A 22,051-nucleotide genomic window follows, 5' to 3' on the forward strand; every position below is an offset into this window, starting at 1 on the left:
GTCGTTTCTACAATGCAAGAAGGGAAATTACCTCGAGAAGCGTTATTGAGAACTGCAGCTACAATACGAGGTAGAACAGGTTGGGAGGATCCTGTTGAGTCTCTTTCAGTTCATGCATATATTGCTAAGAACCAACATGAAGCTTTGATGGAAGAAAAAAGATGAGGAAATTTTGATGATACTAGAGAAGGAAATTCTTTTAAGAGGCAAACTCGAGGAGACAAGGCTCGGGAGGCAGCTTCACAAGAATTGCCTGTAAAGGATACCTGAGCATCATTGGGAGAAAAAACAACGGAGACAAAAGATAAGGGCAAATCAATTGCTTATAAGCTACTTTCTGACATTGAAGCGGCAACAAATTTGAAAGGGGTGTTGGAAGAACGTATATTAAACGCTAAGGTGGAATTCACATTGAAAGAAGTCTTGGAAATTGCAAAGAAGGAGTTTCATGATGTTATCATTGACAGCATTAAGCGAAAGAGGCAATTAATGAGCGAAACTGGAATGAGTCATGCTATTGATGCAAGAATATGTAGAGATGAAGAAGAGGTTGATATTGGTTACAAGCAACCAACAAATGAAAAGAATGGGTATAATCAGCGAGTATGTTTTGAAGATTCTAGTGACAAGGAAATGGAAACTTTGAGCCATTATACTCGAAAGCATTGGGCAAGGGCAACTACTGAGGTATTGGTGAAGGTAGGAGATATAGAAGAACCAATAGTTGCTTTGGTGGACCATGGTTCTGAAATAAATCTCATGTCTAAAGATCTTTATAAGAAGCAAAAATGGCCAATTGATATGGAACATGGATGGGCAATACGAGCAGCTAATAACACACGAGGCGAATTATATGGAGCTTGTCCAGATGTCAAAATTCGGATTGGGGATGTTGCTACAGAGCAACATTTCTTCGTTCAAGATACAACGTCTTATCCGTTGATTTTAGGACAACCTTATATCACGGCAACACGGATGGAAACAAAGGTACTTGACGATGGTTCTGCTTATGCAAGGGTACGGAGCGAAGATGGGAGGAAAGCTGTACAATTTCTTACAGTACCTCCTAACCATGAACGGAATCGAGATAGGTTGAGGGAGAAACCATTGCCAAAGATTGTTGAAGGATTTAAGGATTTTGGGGAGGTACCACTGTAAAGCGAGATTATGGAGGTACAAAAGAGGAGGTACTCTCGCGAGATGAAGGTGCCTTAAATGCGAGTTTTATTGGTATATTGGAGAATGGAAATATTATGTATAAGAAAGTTGATGATTTTAAAAGAAAAGAAAGAAAAAGATTATATGATATTGAAGGACAGTTATGCAAGATAGGTACGTTGCAAGATGATGAGAGGATTTTGAGTGTTTATGAAGAAAATGGGCTGGAAGATTCATTGGAATTGATTACATCTATTGGGTTAGGGGATAATGATAAGATTGTTGAGATTCATTCGAGAGAGGTTTAGACTATGCTTGAATCTTTTCAAGCACCAGAAGTCACAGTAGAGACGAGATATAAAACGGCAGATAAGAAGGTAAAGCCTGTTGCCGGACCATTACCAGAGGATTCTAAAGAACAAATGGGAGAAGCATCAAAAGAAGCAAGTTTAAGAGATCCAATGAGTATTGGACATCAGTTTACTGAAGAGACTTTTGAAGAATTGAAGATTGGTTCTGATGGTTCTTTATTGCCGGAGGAAATTACTTGCTTCAAAAAGATGTTGGCTAAACAAGGTAGATCGTTTGCCTTCGAATCTCATGAAATTGGGTGTGTGGATCCAAATATTATAACACCTATGGTTATCTTCACTGTACCGCATGTACCTTGGAATCTAAGACCGATTCCAGTACCGAGGGCACATTTACCTAAATTGGTGGAACTATTGAAAGAAAAGATAAAGATGAAAATATTAGAACCTTCATTTGCGCCGTATTCTAGTCGATGGTTTACGGTACCTAAGAAGAATGGGTTACTACGGTTTATTGAAGATATGCAGCCGGTGAATGCTTTAACTGTCAAGAATGCAGGAATTAGACCTATTGTGGATGAATTTGCTGAGGCGTTTGCTGGAAGGGCGATCTATTCAATGGGTGATTTGTATTCAGGTTATGATCAATTTCAACTTGCCGAAGGAAGTAGAGATATGACAACGATGAGGACACCGCTTGGATTAGTTAGAATGTGCACTCTTCCTCAAGGCGCGACCAACTCAGTTGCACATATGATGAATGGGATGAATAAGGTATTGAGAGATTTTATCCCGGAAAAGACTATGCCTTTTCTGGATGATGTTCCTATAAAAAGGTGCAAAGAAGGAGACAAGGATGAAACTTTAGATACGAGGGGGTGTCGCAGATATGTTGTTGATCATATACAAGATTGTGAAAAGATTTTAACTCGGCTTGGAGAAGTTCATCTTACATTATCGGGTATGAAGTCCGTATTTGGAGTGCGAGAGGTTGTAATTGTTGGACATTTATGTGGATCTTACGGAAGAAAACCAGATCCGACTAAAGTTGATGCAATTGGAAGGATGAAAGAGGATTGTGATTCTTTAACAGAGGTTCGCAGGTTTTTGGGTGCATGTGTATTTTATCAAATCTGGATCCCTCATTTTGCTCACATAGCGGATCCATTATATGAACTGTTACGCAAGGGTTACCGATTTGAATGGGAAGAAAGGCATATTCAGGCAATGCAAAGATTGAAGAAATTATTGATGTCACCTCCAATATTGAGGAAGGTTGATTATAAGTGCAATAGACCAGTGATTCTTACTGTAGACGCTAGTCCAATTGCCGTTGGATGGGCGGTGGGTCAAGATGATTCGAATGGGAGTAGATTTGCAGTTCGATTTGGGACTAAAGTTTTAAGTATTCGTCAGCGTGCATATTCGCAAGTCAAAAGAGAACTTTGGGGAGTCGTTTCGGCTATGAAAGCTGAAAAGGACTATTTGATTGGGGCAGTAGTAGTAATTGAAACAGATTGCTTGCCATTGCTTAGAATGATTATTGACTGTTCAACGCCAGATATTGCAATGTTGAGATGGATTGCTTATATTAAGTCACTAAATCCAGAATTTAAGCATATCACTGGAAAGGACAATTTAGTAGCAGACATGCTATCTCGAGCAAGATACGAGAGGGAGGACGAAATGGTTGAAGACATTGATGATGTCGGATTGAAATTCTATTCAATATCAAATCTCAACAGAGAAGACAAGCTATTTCTTGAAGAATCTTATGAAGGAGAATTATTGGATATTGGTCATTATTTGAATACCTTGTCTAAGCAGGGGAATTGGTCTACAGAAAAATTCAAACAAATAAGAAAAAAAGCATATGAATTTTTACTTTGAGATGGATTCTTATGGAAGAGACCGAAGAAAGGAATTGGGATGCCACAACGAGTGATAGGCAAAAGGGAAGAAAAACTAAAATTATTAAAGGAGTTTCATGATAGTTTATGGGCAGGCCATAGAGGAATCTGGGCTACTTTTGCTAAACTCAAGGAACGATATTGGTGGAAAAATATGTATCGAGATGTGCTCTCATTTGTAGAATCATGTGAAATCTGTCAATCGTATTCTAATATCCGACATCGAGATGGTCTTCATCCTACGTATCCTCTGGCTATTCATTTTAAATGGGTTGTTGATTTGGTTATTATGCCGGTTGGGTTATGGCAGATGAGATATTTGGTTTTAGCTCGTGAAGATTTATCAAATCAAGTAGAAGGAAGAGCATTGAGGACAAAATCTACAGAGGGGATTTGTAGGTTTTTGCTTGAAGATGTCATTTGCCATTACGGGTGCGTAGGAAAAATCACTGCAGATCGTGGAGAATTAAATGCACAAGAAGCTCGTAAGTTCTTTGAAAGATGTGGAGTTAAACTATCACTGACTACTGCTTATAATCCGGAAGGGAATGCGAAAAGCGAACGCGGTCACCCGCCGATTGTGAAAGCATTAGTTAAAGCTTGTAATGGAAAGGTTAAAGAGTGGCCACGGCTTTTGTCATTTGCATTATGGCTGATCGAACAACACATAGTTGGATGACAGGATATATGCCAGTAGAACTTATGACAGGTCAAAAACCAATTATGCCGATTGAAGAAAAGGTACTTACTTGGAGTATGCTACCATGAGTAGATGGATTGACAAGAGAAGAACTTCTGGCTATTAGGATTCGACAATTGGAGCAAAGAACGGAAGATGTCCAGATAGCATTGGAAAGGTTAAAAAGAGCAAGGTTACAAAACAAGGCGCGATTCGATAAGCAACATCGATTGAGACCAAAAGCAATCGAGGAAGGTGACTGGGTACTTGTTTATGACAATAGTCTGGATAATCAACATAGTACTTTGCGGAAATTTTCAAAACGTTGGTTTGGACCATATGTTGTAACAACTGTTCATGATAATGCGACTTACTCATTACGGGAGTTAGATGGTACAAAATTGAAAATACCAATTGCAGGGAAGAGAGTAAAAATATTTAAACGAAGACACGCAGAGATGAATATGGAAGACCTTAATGAAGGTACAGAGATTCTGCAGCAAGAAGATGAAAGTGATATGGATAATGAAGGTGACGAAGATGAACAAGACAAAGACGTAGGGGATATATTCTGAATCAAATAGCAATTGGGTAAATTGGTGCATACCGGAGGATGCACAGGTTCAGAGGGGGTGGATGTCGTGTTGTGACACGAGTATACAGTGAAAATAAAAAGAAAGGGGAATTTTATTAATATTCAGTTACCTCGAATATTGGGAGCATCGACCAACTCCAGTACAAATACTGAGTGGTCAGGTTCAATGACTCCGTTACAGTCAGCCGGGGCATATTGAAATGCCCCGTTCGATTCCAATAACGGAAGTCAGCAGGAAGAGAAGGACCAATTCACACGATGGGTTCGAGGAGCCAATAAGATCCAATTTCGATAATCCAATCCGGGTCCTCTTACCCAATATGAGACCTGTATTGGTGGGGCAACCCAATGCAATCTAATTACGGGAACATCTAGGTTACTACGGGCATCTTTACCAATATAGGACCTGAATTGGTCGGGCGACTCAATGTGGTCCCGATTACGGGGTTCGATTCTGTTTCAGGCTGTCCTGTTCTCTGTGCCGTCTCAGGGAACGTTGTTTTCGGTAAATGGATTTCTTAAAGGTAAAAACGGAGGAAAAAGCTTGGCGGTGAGAGCCAATTTCGAATCCAAGTTGACGGCGAGAGTCAATTTCGGATCCAAGCTTGAGGTGGGAGCCAATTCCGAATCTAAGATGGAAGATTGAAGAAATTCAGAGGATAAGGTTAGGTGGGATATAGTTTTGGGTGTGGTTTTTTTTTTTTGAGGGAAATCGAGGGGGGAGCGAGTTTTCAAGCTTTTGGAAGGTTATCAGTTGGGTTTTTCATTGGAGGTTTTTGGAAGATCAAGGGAATTAGAGAGAGGAGCTTCATGCTTCGGGTTGGAGAAGGAAAGACATAGAATTTGGATTTTTCTTCTTCGTAGAGTTTTGGGAAGACTGAGGCAATCGCTGCTGAAGTCAGTGTTGTAATGGTGAATCGGGATTTTTAAATGAAGTGGATTTGAATACTCTTGACTGTTTTATGAAATCGAGTTACGTCTGTGATTGAAGGATTAAAAGGATGTCTATAGGATTGAGTATGCGGAGTGAATGAAATTTATTGGGTTAATCTAACAAAACAATCAGTGGATACAAGATCGTAAGTACAAAGCAGTATTGAAGGTTAACAGTTTGGGTTGTACGGGGTTCTCTGTAATGTCTAGAGACCTACCGGCTGGGCAAAAAGGACTTCGACAAGCAGTCGAAGAGCACCCGTATAGATTTACGGTACATTGTTGCAGTCGTTTATATTCCAGCAGTCAAAAACTGATAGACTGCTTGACTATCGGCGAATCTCCATACTACCTTCTACAGCCAGACGCCCGGCGCGTTCTCGAGCAGGAAAGCACGTAATACGACACCGTAGCATAAGATACTATTAGTAGCTGAGAGGACCTATCGACAACCTTCAAAGAGAATAAAAATCATAGTATGTAGCAAACACAATTTGCTACATCTTAGATTTCTTCAACATATCATAACCACTCTTCATAGAACTTGCTACTAGAAGGAGAAATAATGTCATAAATATATATGATTATTCTAATATTTATCTAAATTATTAAATAGATATAGATAAAAATAGATTTATTTTACATATTTTTCATAAATTAATATAACCAAGATTTATTAACTTTGAAAACTAATGTTTTTATAAATATTGTAGTATTGTTTGTTTAAGAAAAGATTTGGCTCAAAGGTGTCATGCTAAAATGAAAAGAAATCATCTATGAAAAAACTTGCAATGGTGCTAATATATTCAAGTGAATAAAAATTAAGCATTCAACAACTAATTCACATAATCAAGTACATAATTATATAATCCAAAAATAGATCAAAAACATCTTCACACTAGCTAGATTCTTTCATTAACTACTTAACTTATCCTAGCTTATACTAATATCCAAACTATTAGGAATTTGTCCTTAAGACCTTTCTACATGATATATTCAATCATTTATTGAAAAGATAGAACATAATATAATATATAATTTTTATAAAAATAGGATTTTTTCAATTTTAAATAATATAAAGAACAAAGTATATAAGAACCTATAAGATTTCAAGATAAAATTTGTGAATCTTTCTCTCCTTAATCATAATTTTTAATCTATTCTTAATTTAATTTTAGGATTTTTTTTAAAAAGCTTTTTTAGTCATGTGACTAGGTTTTTAAGCTACCACCATATTTATAATAGTCATTTATGATAGTCAATTTATTGTCAAACTTTGATGCCTCATTGATTTCTTTTACATTTTTTTTTATTGTTTTATTTGTCTTATCATATAAACTACTTAACTAAGAGCAATATAGCTTTATTTTGTAGAAACTCTAATATGTGTCCAACTTAAAAGACATGTGGCTAACTTGTAAGATTGATTTTTTAATAATGCACCACAAGTAGCTAACACATGTAAAATGTGGCCAACTTATGGGCTAAGTTTTCAACATATAAATCACCCATCAATATTTAAAAAGCCAAATTCATATCTATAAAGCTTTTAAGAAGCTTATCCATGAAATATTATAAAACTTCTATCTAATTCCTCTAATCTAAGTGATTTTTAATATAAATATATATATGTCCATGGCACAATTTTTACTTCTACCAAACTTACATCTCTTCACCTTGTTAATTTACAAGGTGATTTATTAATTACATATTTATACACTCTATATGTTAGATGTTTAATGCATGCAATAGTCAATACTTATCTTAACATAGAGCTTGCTATCAATCAAGCAATTTGATATCAGCAACTTCAAAAACATTGACAATAAAATACTTTAGAGAAAATTTTGCAATATCTTAAAGAAACAATCAACTTTGGCCTTCACTTCTATCAAACTTGTCATCTTGACCAACATGGTTCTTGTAATTTTAATTTTGAAGGTAACTTCAATGAAAGTTATATATTCATTTTATTTGATGAATCCGTCTCATGGTCTAGCAAGTGCCAAGTATGTACAACAAATTTCATTACTACTACTAAGATTCATGCAATGGCCAAGCCAATAAATGAACTAATTTGGTTATCATGCCTCCTATTCAATATTGCAATATTCTAGTCCATATCAATTGTCATTTCAAGCAACAATTAAAGAATATTAATTCTATTTAAAAACCTAATTTTTTAGAAATAAACCAAATATATTGATATAAAAAACTTCTTCATTTGTGAGCTTGAAGAGATATAAGAAGTTGATTTAGGGTTCAAATTTTGACTTCAAACCACACAACAAATATTTTTACAAAAGCTCAACTCCTAGATCAACTCATTCAATTACATTCCTTATTGGGTATTACAACTTTCAAAGCCGACTAAGTAGGAGATGAAAAATAACATTTGGATATAGAAATTTTCCAGGAATGAGTAAGAATGTGAAATAAATACAATCATTTGACTTTCTACATAGAAATGTGAATCGCAACTATCTCCGTGTAGTTCAGTGTACAATATACACTCAATATTCCATTCAAAAGTGTGTAAGTTCTGATTTGCATACATATCAGAAAATTAGTATTATAGTGTCTCAAAGACAATCTTGTAAAGTGAATCAGTGCGAATGCACAATTGCCAGAAAACACATTCTTTGTACTATTGCTTGATCGACTTCAATAGCAGTAAAATTACTTGGATGAAAAACAAGTAATAGATATATAAATATAATTTTCAATAAAGTAAATCTAACATAAAAAAAAACATTGAAATCATGTCGCACTTCTGAGAAGTTCTGATATTTAGGTCTAGTAAGATTCTCATTGCTTTAAATCTTTCAATTTGTGCATTAGTACATGGTGTATTACAACATAATACCAATGCCAATTTGGCAACACTTTTGCAACAAAATGTGTAACTTCACAACAATATTGCCAGCTGTGGTGTCGCAGAACAACTTCAAAAACAGTAAGTAGAAATTGAGATAGAATTGCAAACAAGACGCATGAATGTGTCGAACAAGTTGTGTATGTTGTAAAGAACAACTCAACAACTGAACCGTGCGCTGTCAACATGATGCTACACTTTCTCCACATCGAGAGTGCCCCGTACAAGCGGACGCTTCTTCGTGTCACTCGTGGATTCCTGTAAGTATGAAAAACCATTCGATTCATCAGTGCGCTGCTTCACACGCGCGAAGCAGCTGCCTCCTTGGTGAAGATTACAGCATCAACCATGCGATCATCTCCCTCACATGCAATCATTTCCAATCACTTCACCAGCGCCCGTACACTGCACACCTACATTTGGTTTCGAATTTGGATTCATGCATGTCGACCGGAGCCGAGTCCCAAAGTACAAACCACAGCAGCCGCATGTCTTCCCAGAAACATCGACTGAGTTTTATCAGCATCCCGAGGCTCATGCGCCATCGGAGCATCGAATTGCGCGTCCAACACGTGACGCAAACGAGTCTACTATCGCTATCCTGCACTAAAGCCCCAACGCCACCGACTGGACCGTGGACCGCCCGGTCCTCCACTCGTCGGAACCGCCTGCCCACCGGGAGTCATCCTCCCGAGCGCCGACCGCACACTCGGGCGCTGCGCAGCTCCTACTGCGTCCTCCGCATTCCCAATCACCTGCGGCACGTCAGCGCGCCCGAGGCGCTGCTTCCGCACGAAGTCAGGTTGGGCAGCGTCGACTTGTCCCGGAGTGCCACGGCCGTCGCCGTGTACTGGCTCACCTTGCAGTCCGTCGCCAAGAGGGAAGACGTGATGAAGCGGTCGGATCCGCCCATGATCGGCATGGCAACGCCCCTCTTCACGGGGTTCACAAACCCGGGCTGGTAGGTCTGGCCCAGCACGCCGTTCACTTTGGAGGACAAGCTGAAGAACCTGAACTGCATGTTGAAGTGCGCGAAGCAGTCGTCATCGCCGATGCCGTACTTATGCACTCGGTTCTCCTCGTGCCCGATGGGCAGCGCCGTCAGCACCACTCCCATCTTGTCCTTCACCACCACGTCCACGGCGTTCCTCGAGCCCACGCGGTTGATCGTCATCGTCTCGTCGGGGTCAGACCTCCACGAGGACCCCTCCAGCTCGAACGCCCTTCCGTTGTACGTGAACTCCAGCTGGTCGACGGTGGCGTCCCACTTGGCCACCTTCTTCACGCCCACGGTGAGGGAGTGCGGGCCATACACGAAGCCCAGACCCTGCACCCACGTGAAGTCGCGGGTGCGGCCCTCGGGCCGCATGCCGATGAAGTGGGCGTTGATGTGCAGGTCGCTGTCGGACACGAGGCAGAAGTCTGCGCCCTTGTAGCCGTGGAAGTAGAACATCACGCCGTCGCCTCCCACGATCTTGGGGTCGCCACAGAGGCTGCCTTCGTCACCACAGTCGACGGCTGATGCCACCGCAAATGCACATGCCCACAACAACACGAATCAGGGAACGCTCAGCAAACCAGCTCCAGGTCACCCCTCCCATCGCGAAACCGCATTGCACGCTGGACCGGAAACCACCCCTACCGTACACGCACCACCAAACCTTGCATCTGGACAACTCGCTCAGGGGCCGCGCATTGGCTTCTCAAGTTGGAGAACGACGAGGAGGCCCAGTGCGTGGAAACTTACGGTTGTAACACACTTGGACCTCGCAAATTGCGGGTCCGGGTCTTCCTTGCACTGTGGGTGTCGTGAGCCGGAGCGGATTCGAGCAGGGCGCCCGTGACTGAGTTCGGCACTCTTTGTTCTCTTCGTACCTCACGGCCGCCTGGTTCACCCTCGTAATCAACCTTGGGTTGTACGAGATTTCGACCTGATCGGTCCCCGTGAACTGGAACGTGATGCCGATGGTCGAGCAAGTGACCGTGTTACCCGTCTTGGTGCAACTTCCGCAGCCAGGGTAGGTGTACTGGTTTTGTTTGCTAATTACCACTCTGCACGTGGAGCCTCGTCCCTCGGGGCAATAGGAGGCACTCCTGGGGTTGAACGTACTGCATTGGACTGCTGGATTGGCTGCAACACCCGGGACGCACACAACATTCCATAACACCGTCAGCGAACACTACATGTACAAACGATTCCTAAAACGGCGACGAAATTCGGTGACATGCAGCCCCACAAGCACTCGTGACTTCAAGCAGAAAGAGACGTCGACAGAGACTCACATTCCGCGCGCACCGCCAGGAACGCCAGGAACGCCAGGATCAGCACTGCGACGCCGGCGAGATTCATGGTGCCCGAAGCCGTGGTCGTCGTGAACGTCCTGCCCACCTTTCACCACCGAGGAGTCCGATCCACGAGCTGAGAATTAGGCTGCAGGTCGATGTGCTTGCCGGCTGGACTCGCCGGTCGGGGACTGTGCGTCCGCTCTCCGCAACCACCCCTCCTGCACCACCCCACCGATGCGGAAGCTGAGCTCGAATGGTGAAGGGCTCCGACGTGCTGGTCGATTTATGTGTCATCCCCATCTCCCATCCCACTGGTACCGCCTGGTTCGTTATTGACTTTCCACGCAGCCTGAGACAACGTGTGCCAGTTGCAAGGCGGGCAACTGTTTCGGAGCAAGTATCCAAGAAGGCAATCCTGCGGGTCCATGCTATTGAGGGAGCCCCTGTGATGGAGTTGCACAGTCGCCGAGTGCTGGCTTCGGCAGCACTGTTGAAGAAGCGATTTTATGGGGTGCATCTGGTTTATCGGCGCAAGTGGAAAGTTGTACACAGGTTGGAGAATATATGTTGATATTTTCACTGCTCGCTTGTCGGTAGCATTTCATTGTCTTGGAACATTATTCTGCCGTAAATTTTGGGTTTTTTTGAACCGGATGTGGAAGTCGCGTCATGGAGCATTTTTTTACCGACTGTGGAGAATAGTGCAACGCTTTGGGGACTGGGCGGTTGTTGTTAACATGGTTGAGTTGAACATGCCCGGTTGTGTAACATTTTCGGGAGCTGTCTTTGATGCCTTAGATGTACATAGACTATGCGTTTGAATGTGTTGATAATATATGTTGGATTTTTGTCTTTTATATTTTCATGTTTTCATAAAAAACATGAAAACTTCGATTACTAATCAATAAAATACAAGATTGCTCTTCACAATCATAAACCATGTCAAAAGAAATTAGAAATTAATGAACTTTTGTTATACAACTCACAACACAGCACTCTACACACAGGTATTGGGTGTAATCCATCACTTTATTTTAATTAGAACTAGAGGAGAAATTATTTTTTTAACTAGTAATTCATTTTATACTACATTCCTACTAAAATAATAATATTGATACAAATAAAAATATGGAACAAATATAATAGCTATACAATAATTATACAAAATTCATAAAATATTTAATACATTTGAAATATAATGTTGAATACAAAGACAAATATGGTCTAGTACCAAGTAGGTGTCTTATGGTCGTTCTTAAGTCACGATTTTTTATGTAGATATTACAAGTTGTTCCATTGGCAAAGCAATTGACTATAGAGATCTTCTACTTTCTTTTAAAGAAATTTACTAAAATTTTGAAACAAGATTTAAAAGCACTACAAATTTATAATCTGATTCAATACTTTTAAACACTTGAGCAAAATCACATTTAAAGTAAAAAAAAAAAAAAAAAAAACAAAAAATTCTATACATTTTGAAAAACTAAAATGGCTCACAGCTAATAGGACATTGGATGCTTATGTTTGATAAAGATTGCAACACCTAGGAAGTAATTAAGAGAATAAGCCTTACAACTTGTAGACCTTCTAAAATATCCTATGCAAAATTTACAAGCCTTAGTAAGGATTAAATCTTTGATAATATAATGAAGTTGTATTTGAGATAAATTCATATTGCTTGAATTTTTAATATTTTACTACTTATCTTCAAGTCACTAAAAAAAAAAAAAAAAAATAGTAATTTTAACTTTTCAAGCAATTTTAATTTTCTTGTAAAAAAATTAAAATAAGATAAAGTCTAATTTTATTAATTTCAATTTTTTACTTTGTAATTTTATTATCTATGAAAAAAAAATCTAATAAACAAACTATATTTAAATTTGGAATATTAAAATTTTATATTTTTCTTCTTTCACTTATTTTTATTTTTGTAGTTTTTATTTGTATTTTGATATTCTTATTTATTTATTATACTACTTAATTTATACAATAAATTATAAGCAAATATTTTCTATTTTTAGATTTTTTACTATATAGAAATTTTATTAATAATACTTCTTATATTAGTAATATATATTAATAAAATATATTATAAAAATTCTTACTTTCGATACTTTAGACATATTTAGATTTTTAATCTAATAGATTAAAAGCTTTTCTTCAAACTTACTTTTATCCTAAAGAGGTTGCATTGTCACTTTAGATCAATACTAGATAATAGTTTTGTTTGTTGAATATCAATTTGCTAGTATCAAAGAAAAAATGGCCCCTCATGTTTTGAAGTTGATAAGTTGTAGGCACGATCCTTATTAGAAGAAATATTGCACCAACTACTAATTGAAGCTAAAATGCATCTAACTTGACTTTAATAAAGAATACAAAGATTAGTCTTATTTCAAAAAAATAAGAAGAGAAAAAAATAGTATATTAGAAAAATAGTCTAAATCTATCTATAATTTCAAAAAAACCTTATATTATCAATAATATAAATAAAAATCTTTTATCTTATATAAAACATTTACTACTATTGGATTCTTTTTTTTATTTTTTGAATTATGTATTATCATACTCTATAGCTTTTATAGTAATTCATATTATTTTGATTAATTGTAAATGACTAAATGTCTTTCATTTTATCAATCTAATTTGTGCTAATGTAGATTTACAAACATTTGGTTCTTATTTGAATTATGATGTCTATGCTTTCTTTATTATCATCTAGATCCTATTATGCCAAAGTTTATGTGGATCAAGTATCTTTAACTAAATTTTTTTTTAATACTATTTTGGTTTAAAACTATTTGTTAGATCAATTCTGTCAAATTGCCTTTGATTAATTGAGTTAGCTAACAATGTTGTCATCTTTTCTAAAGTATGCTCTTCAACACTTCTATAACACCATTCAAAAGATAGATTTTAGACTTCAATATATTTGATTAAAAACTAAGATCTTAACATAGCTTGGACCTAACTTGGATTTATATTTGACATAGTATAACCTTTATAAGATGTAATCATACTTTCATCTATACAACTGGAGAGATTTGTTATTCTATATTTTGGATTCTTGCTTGTAGGATCATTGATGCAAAGGGCTAGTATACAAGGCCTTTATAGTTGAATACGAATAAAACATTATCTACAAATGATATTAATATATCATTGAAGGTATAGATGACATTCCAAGATGTATTAGATGTTAGGTCCTTCTTGTAACATTTAAAGTGGTTTTTATATCAAAGATGAGTTTAATATGTTTAAGACCTCTTTCTTGATCATGGTGATATTTGAATACCAAGTCTTCTAAAAACTAAGCATTACAAGCTTTAACTACAAATAATTGTTCAACATTGATATGTATTATTTTCAAGATGCAATACTTGGCTATTACTTAAAGTTTGTTGGTAGTTAAAGTTAAGCTATAAAAGAGTCTTTTAGAAAATAAATGATTTGAATGTACTTTCTATTTTATGGTAAGAGAGTATCTAAAACATATTTTTGAAGTTGCTTATATAATTCTCAAGCATTATTGTATCAACTTGGACTAATTCATATTGAATAAGATCCTAATCCTACTAGGATAATTTTGTCTAAGACTCACAAAAACTCTAGTATTATTTCTTTTTACTTGACAATGCTCTCATCACTTGTAAAACCTTTTAAATCTTAAACAATATTTAAAAAATTAAATAAGGCTTATAACTATTAAATGTTATTTCTTGCTTATAGTTTAAAATTATTTTCTCAAAATATACTAAAAAATATAAAACCTATATAAAATTAGCTTAGAGCTGATTATAAAGTATTCTAAATGCATTGAAATTATATCTAATGATTATACTTTATATTCTTTACAACAACTTTTATAAGTTTGACAAAAATAATCTTCTATGTCTAATATCTTAAATTGGTATTACATGTTATCAAATACTTCTTTGATGATATAAGGTCTTTTTCTAAATAATATCAAATTTGATTGTATATTTTAAGTTTCTAACATCTAGGACCAATATCCATCTTGTTAAGTATTGAGTCCAACTTAGCCTCTTCAATCAACTCAATTGATTGGCTCGGCTTCATTGGGTTGAATCAGTGGTGTATTTACTTGTTCAAATAAGTTGTCTTGTCAACAACACAAATAGTATCTAGTTGTACCAATTTGATAGCTTTAGTGCCTTCATTAAGTAACAATTACAAATTCTTAAATAAGATATTTTGGTTCTTTTCACCTTAAATGGATCATTTGTAAATTATGTATTGATGATGCCTATAATATTCTTTGTGTGAATTTTGTTGAGTTGGTCCTTGTACTTGAATGAGACTTGGATTTAGCACCATTGGTTTGGCTTGTGCACAAGTAGTAGCCATGAGGTTTTACTAGGGTGCTAGTAGTGTAGGTGTGGTATTGGTAGCCGTCACATTTTCATCCACTCTAAATCACAGGGGAGTTAGTTAATCTTCTTCATGTTTTAAGTTTCACTTTCACAGAGTTCAGCAATTATTGTCCATTGACAGATATTTGTGACCTTCAAAATTTGTCATCAATTTCTTTTAAACAAGCTCAATATTCCGTGGCTCCCAAATCTAATGTGTGTGCTGGAGAGGTCAACTCTTGGGTGGTCGCCTCCTAATCTTGCCAGCCAACTCATTTTGATTTGCATCAGTCCCTAACTCAACAGCACAAGGTTAGTATGTGGTTAGTCACACACGTCCATGATTAGTACGTGAAACCACCATCACCTCTCATCCGTAACAAGGTGAAGCACGTGCATTGTCTGTTTCCCTCTGCAATACAGATCCACTCTATTTGTGTAAAAAACCACCAATAAAAAAGGAGGAGAAGAAGAAGAAGAAGGAGGAGGAGGAGGAGGACGTTACCACGCGGCTACTGTCGCCAGTGAAGTGGGAGGTATCCAGACTCGGCGAGAGCATCCCTGAACGTTCAAGACGACTAATGTAGGCGCACACGGCATGCAGCACATGGACGGACAGAGAGCTACATCGGCTGTCTTTCGCTCGCACAAACAAGGCAGTGAAATCCCCATGTTCCGTGTACCGACGATTTCCGCTAACCCGAACCAGCGGAGTGAGGCCCCCCCGATACGATGTAGATCGACTCATGACTCAACATTCGTCTGGACCTTGCTGAAACACCAAGATGTTGCGCTAAGATTGAACCTCGGGCCGCACCAAAGCAATACCTCGCAAACGGGCCCACTGGCAGTGCAGCTGGGAACATGGAAAGGCACCCGGAACAATGTTCGCTACAGATGCCGCCAAAAAGATCTGACCTCACTGTTGAATGAGACTCTTCATAATTATTCGGACCAGACCGAATGCTGCGTTGGCAACGTGGCCTGAAACACTTGCACGCATTGGAAATGGAGCACGCCGTCGCAGGCACCAGTGAGGCCGGAATTGGAGTTGGGGGTAGTCATGGGGTGGTGGGCCTGGACGGCATATAAATCCAGCAGCGCGTCCGGACTCTGAACCATCCGAGCTGGTCTTCTGCATGCGCACCAGGCGGGGTCGTTGTGGAGAGGTGACGGACAGCACCGGATCAGAGAGTGCATCCTGCTAATCCAAGTCCCACCTTGTGCGTCCGACTCCTGGGTGGACGTTTCGGGACGACAACGAGTTCTGGCACGATGAAAGTGGCCGGCGTCTTAGTGCTGGTTCTGGCGTGCTTGGTCCCGGCTTGGGTGCACGCGCAATGTGAGTCTTTGTTGAGGTTTCCTTTCGCACGCGATTATGTGCATTCGTGCTGCTCTGGCGACGATGGGGTTGCATATCGCCATCGTCAGTCGGTGTTCTCCATCCCTTTGAGCGCGTAGTGCAGGCTAACGATGGTGCTGATTGGTGTGTGTTCCGCACGTTGCAGACGATCCTGCGGTGAACTGCGCAGAGTTCGATGCCAAGCTAAACGGTGAGTGCCCCTTGAACGAAGGGAGCATGTGCAAGGTAAGTCCAAGTCCACAAAGCAGGGGGGGATACGTGACAGAAAATTGCGGGAATTGCCAGAAATCGTCTGGCTTGGTAAGGTGTACAAACGGTTTCACATTCAAGTTCACAAGACAGGATCAGGTCGAAGTGACGTACAGCGCTCAGCTGGTTACGAAGGTGTACCAGGCGGTCGTGAAGTTCGCACGGACGGCATGCCGCACTAAATCAAAGCCGGTCACGGCGAATCCGTTCCGACTCACAACCACACCCGCAAACAACATGACAACGAACAATGCGGACATAAGCTACGTCCAGGTGTGCTACAACCGTAAGTTTCTGCACCCAGGCCCCCCTCGTCATCCTCCAACGTGGATAGCCAAAGCCCGCCTCCGGCGCGTTGGTGCACTTGTTGGGTTTTTGCCAATGCCGGTGGTTAGAAGCAGCCGGTGGTAGTTTAGACGAAGCCGCTCGCCGGTGCAACGTTCGCTCATGATGCGTGGTGAGACGCATGCGTAGAAACGCTCAGCCGTGCGTGGTGTCATGGCACTGCAGGTTGGTGGGCCGGGTGCAGTCGGGGCACGCAGTGATCGTCCGGTTGCTAGGTTTGGTGGTGCGTGTAGGGTCGGGTGGTTTCTGGTCTCGAGGATTATTCGGTTTCGCGATGGGAGGGGTGACCTGGAGCTGGTTTGATGAGTGTTCCCTGATTCGTGTTGTCGTGGGCATGTGCATTTGCGGGGGCACCAGCCGTCGACTGTGGTTACAACAACTACATGTGCGGCGACCCCAAGATCTTGGGAGGCGACGGCGTGATGTTCTACTTCCACGGCTACAAGGACGCAGACTTCTGCCTCGTGTCCGACAGCGACCTGCACATCAACGCCCACTTCATCGGCATGCGGCCCGAGGGCCGCACCCGCGACTTCACGTGGGTGCAGGGTCTGGGCTTCGTGTATGGCCCGCACTCCCTCACCGTGGGCGTGAAGAAGGTGGCCAAGTGGGACGCCACCGTCGACCAGCTGGAGTTCACGTACAACGGAAGGGCGTTCGAGCTGGAGGGGTCCTCGTGGAGGTCTGACCCCGACGAGACGATGACGATCAACCGCGTGGGCTCGAGGAACGCCGTGGACGTGGTGGTGAAGGACAAGATGGGAGTGGTGCTGACGGCGCTGCCCATCGGGCACGAGGAGAACCGAGTGCATAAGTACGGCATCGGCGAGGACGACTGCTTCGCGCACTTCAACATGCAGTTCAGGTTCTTCAGCTTGTCCTCCAAAGTGAACGGCGTGCTGGGCCAGACCTACCAGCCCGGGTTTGTGAACCCCGTGAAGAGGGGCGTTGCCATGCCGATCATGGGCGGAGCCGACCGCTTCATCACGTCTTCCCTCTTGGCGACGGACTGCAAGGTGAGCCAGTACACGGCGACGGCCGTGGCACTCCGGGACAAGTCGACGCTGCCCAACCTGACTTCGTGCGGAAGCAGCGCCTCGGGCGCGCTGACGTGCCGCAGGTGATTGGGAATGCGGAGGACGCAGTAGGAGCTGCGCAGCGCCCGAGTGTGCGGTCGGCGCTCGGGAGGATGACTCCCGGTGGGCAGGCGGTTCCGACGAGTGGAGGACCGGGCGGTCCACGGTCCAGTCGGTGGCGTTGGGGCTTTAGTGCAGGATAGCGATAGTAGACTCGTTTGCGTCACGTGTTGGACGCGCAATTCGATGCTCCGATGGCGCATGAGCCTCGGGATGCTGATAAAACTCAGTCGATGTTTCTGGGAAGACATGCGGCTGCTGTGGTTTGTACTTTGGGACTCGGCTCCGGTCGACATGCATGAATCCAAATTCGAAACCAAATGTAGGTGTGCAGTGTACGGGCGCTGGTGAAGTGATTGGAAATGATTGCATGTGAGGGAGATGATCGCATGGTTGATGCTGTAATCTTCACCAAGGAGGCAGCTGCTTCGCGCGTGTGAAGCAGCGCACTGATGAATCGAATGGTTTTTCATACTTACAGGAATCCACGAGTGACACGAAGAAGCGTCCGCTTGTACGGGGCACTCTCGATGTGGAGAAAGTGTAGCATCATGTTGACAGCGCACGGTTCAGTTGTTGAGTTGTTCTTTACAACATACACAACTTGTTCGACACATTCATGCGTCTTGTTTGCAATTCTATCTCAATTTCTACTTACTGTTTTTGAAATTGTTCTGCGACACCACAGCTGGCAATATTGTTGTGAAGTTACACATTTTGTTGCAAAAGTGTTGCCAAATTGGCATTGGTATTATGTTGTAATTCACCATGTACTAATGCACAAATTGAAAGATTTAAAGCAATGAGAATCTTACTAGACCTAAATATCAGAACTTCTCAGAAGTGCGACATGATTTCAATGTTTTTTTTTATGTTAGATTTACTTTATTGAAAATTATATTTATATATCTATTACTTGTTTTTCATCCAAGTAATTTTACTGCTATTGAAGTCGATCAAGCAATAGTACAAAGAATGTGTTTTCTGGCAATTGTGCATTCGCACTGATTCACTTTACAAGATTGTCTTTGAGACACTATAATACTAATTTTCTGATATGTATGCAAATCAGAACTTACACACTTTTGAATGGAATATTGAGTGTATATTGTACACTGAACTACACGGAGATAGTTGCGATTCACATTTCTATGTAGAAAGTCAAATGATTGTATTTGTTTCACATTCTTACTCATTCCTGGAAAATTTCTATATCCAAATGTTATTTTTCATCTCCTACTTAGTCGGCTTTGAAAGTTGTAATACCCAATAAGGAATGTAATTGAATGAGTTGATCTAGGAGTTGAGCTTTTGTAAAAATATTTGTTGTGTGGTTTGAAGTCAAAATTTGAATCCTAAATCAACTTCTTAAATCTCTTCAACCTCACAAATGAAGAAGTTTTTTATATCAGTATATTTGGTTTGTTTCTAAAAAATTAGGTTTTTAAATAGAATTAATATTCTTTAATTGTCACTTGAAATGACAATTGGTATGGACTAGGATATTGCAATATTGAATAGGAGGCATGATAACCAAATTAGTTCATTTATTGGCTTGGCCATTGCATGAATCTTAGTAGTAGTAATGAAATTTGTTGTACATACTTGGCACTTGCTAGACCATGAGACGGATTCATCAAATAAAATGAATATATAACTTTCATTGAAGTTACCTTCAAAATTAAAATTACAAGAACCATGTTGGTCAAGATCACAAGTTTGATAGAAGTGAAGACCAAAGTTGATTGTTTCATTAAGATATTGCAAAATTTTCTCTAAAGTATTTTATTGTCAATGTTTTTGAAGTTGCTGATATCAAATTGCTTGATTGATGGCAAGCTTTTGTATCAAGACAAGTATTGACTATTGCATGCATTAAACATCTAACATATAGAGTATATAACTATGTAGTTAATAAATCATCTTTTACATTAACAAGGTGAAGAGATGTAAGTTTGGTAGAAGTAGAAATATTGTAATGGATATATATATATATATATATATATATTTATATTCAAAATCACTTAGATTAGAGGAATTAGATAGAAGTAAGTAGAAGTTAATAAGTTTTATAATATTTCATGCATAAGCTTTTTAAAAGCTTTATAGATATGAATTTGGCTTTTTAAGTATGGATAGGTGATTTATATGTTGAAAACTTAGCCCGTAAGTTGGTCACGTTTTGCATGTGTTAGCTACTTGTGGTGCATTATTAAAAAATCAATCTTACAAGTTAGCCACATGTCTTTTAAGTTGGACACATATTGGAGTTTCTACAAAATAAAGCTATATTGCTCTTAGTTAAGTAGTTTATATGATAAGACAAAATAAAACAACAAAAAATGAATGTAAAAATAATCTAAGAGGCATCAAATTATAATAACTTTTTGACTACTATAAATGGTTGTTGCCAATATAGCAGTAGCTTAAAAATCTAGTTACATAATTAAAAAAAATTTAAAAGAAAATCCTAAAATTAAATTAAGAATAGATCTAAGATTAGAATTAAATTGAGAAATGTTAATAGATTATATCTTAGAAACTTGGAGGATCTTATACTCTTTGTTTTATATGTTTATGAAATTCGACAAAATCTTATTTTATGAAAATGATGTGTCATATTGAATCTTAAATTTTAGATAGATGATTGAATGTATTTTATACAGAGGTCTTAAGAACAAATCCCTAGTAAGTTGGATGTTGGTGCAAGCTAAGACAAGTTGAATAGTTCAGGACAGAATTTAGTCTTTGTAAAAATATTCTTAGAATCTCTTTTAGATTATGTAATTGTAAATTTGATTATTTGAATTTCTTATTGAATTCTTAATTTTTTTTCACAAGAATATGTTAGCACCATTGCAAGTTTTTTCATAAATATTCTTATTTGATTTTAGCATGACATGTTATAACCAAATGTTTTCTTAAATGAATATTACTACTATATTTGTTAAAATAATTCTTCTATAAGCTTGTAAATCTTAGTTATATTAATTTTTTTACTTAAAAATTAAGAATATAGATGAATGCTCTTTAGTAAAATTGTGTATTGAAAAGAATCTATTAAATTAAATCTATTAGATTAATACATTTACCATTGTTTATTTTATTTTTTTCTTCTATATTTATTATTTTTATAGTATTAATATATTATTTTCATGTGTGTTCACTAATAATATATCTATAGAAATGAATAAGATAATTTAATCTATTTTAGAATTACCTTAAATCAAAGACTTCTTCTATCTTGAATTCTGTCACGGACATACATATAATTACCTATATGAGTAGATAAAAGTATGTAAAAGTAGATAAAAGTAGGTTAATTGTGTAATATCTTCTAGAGAAGCTTCTTAGAAGCTTCATAGACGCTGCTTTGACTTTATAGGAGTCTATAGTTGACTTTTAGGCTAGAAACTTGGTCAACAAGTTAGCCATGTGCCACACATGTTGGAAGCTTAAAGAACAAGCTAACTACGTGGTCCATCCATAGAAAACTTGCCTTGCAAGCAAAGGCATGTGGCCTAGAAAGTCAACATATATTGGAGGTCTTATAGAACATCGCCATGTGGCTTCTAGTTAGATAGTATATATAGAGGCAAGAGTGAAGCCCTCTTCACTCTTGTCAACTCCTTTCTTGCTTCTAGTCTAGTTTCAAGGGTCTCTAGTTTTCTTGTATTTTGGCAATAGCCATTCCAATTTCTTTCTTAATATAAATATTTCTATTTTGTCCTATTTCTTTGAGAAAAGTCTCACTTACTCTTTAGCTTTCATCGAGTTCTTATCCTTGACAGATTGACAAGAGTACACTTACAATATGAGAGCTTTGTCTTTTCTTGAT

The 22,051-nt window shown here is 39.0% G+C and overlaps 2 protein-coding genes across 2 annotated transcripts; one reads left to right on the forward strand and one right to left on the reverse strand.

The window, feature by feature from the left end:
• Positions 1–8,879: 8,879 nt before the first annotated feature.
• Positions 8,880–11,005, reverse strand: LOC112275607 (uncharacterized). The gene is made up of 3 exons (XM_024506108.2): positions 10,745–11,005; positions 10,209–10,592; positions 8,880–9,979 (listed from the first exon to the last, which is right to left on the reverse strand). The coding sequence occupies exons 1-3, from the start codon at positions 10,809–10,811 to the stop codon at positions 9,213–9,215; spliced, it is 1,218 nt and encodes a 405-aa protein (XP_024361876.1). The 5' UTR covers positions 10,812–11,005; the 3' UTR covers positions 8,880–9,212.
• A 5,135-nt stretch (positions 11,006–16,140) lies between these two features.
• LOC112275535 (uncharacterized) lies at positions 16,141–18,534 on the forward strand. Its single transcript, XM_024505976.2, has 3 exons — positions 16,141–16,462; positions 16,629–17,018; positions 17,435–18,534. The coding sequence occupies exons 1-3, from the start codon at positions 16,396–16,398 to the stop codon at positions 18,199–18,201; spliced, it is 1,224 nt and encodes a 407-aa protein (XP_024361744.1). The 5' UTR covers positions 16,141–16,395; the 3' UTR covers positions 18,202–18,534.
• Positions 18,535–22,051: the final 3,517 nt, after the last annotated feature.

The sequence above is a fragment of the Physcomitrium patens genome, chromosome 23, assembly GCF_059467195.1.
Source record: "Physcomitrium patens ecotype Gransden chromosome 23, ASM5946719v1, whole genome shotgun sequence".
Taxonomy (NCBI): Eukaryota; Viridiplantae; Streptophyta; class Bryopsida; order Funariales; family Funariaceae; genus Physcomitrium; species Physcomitrium patens.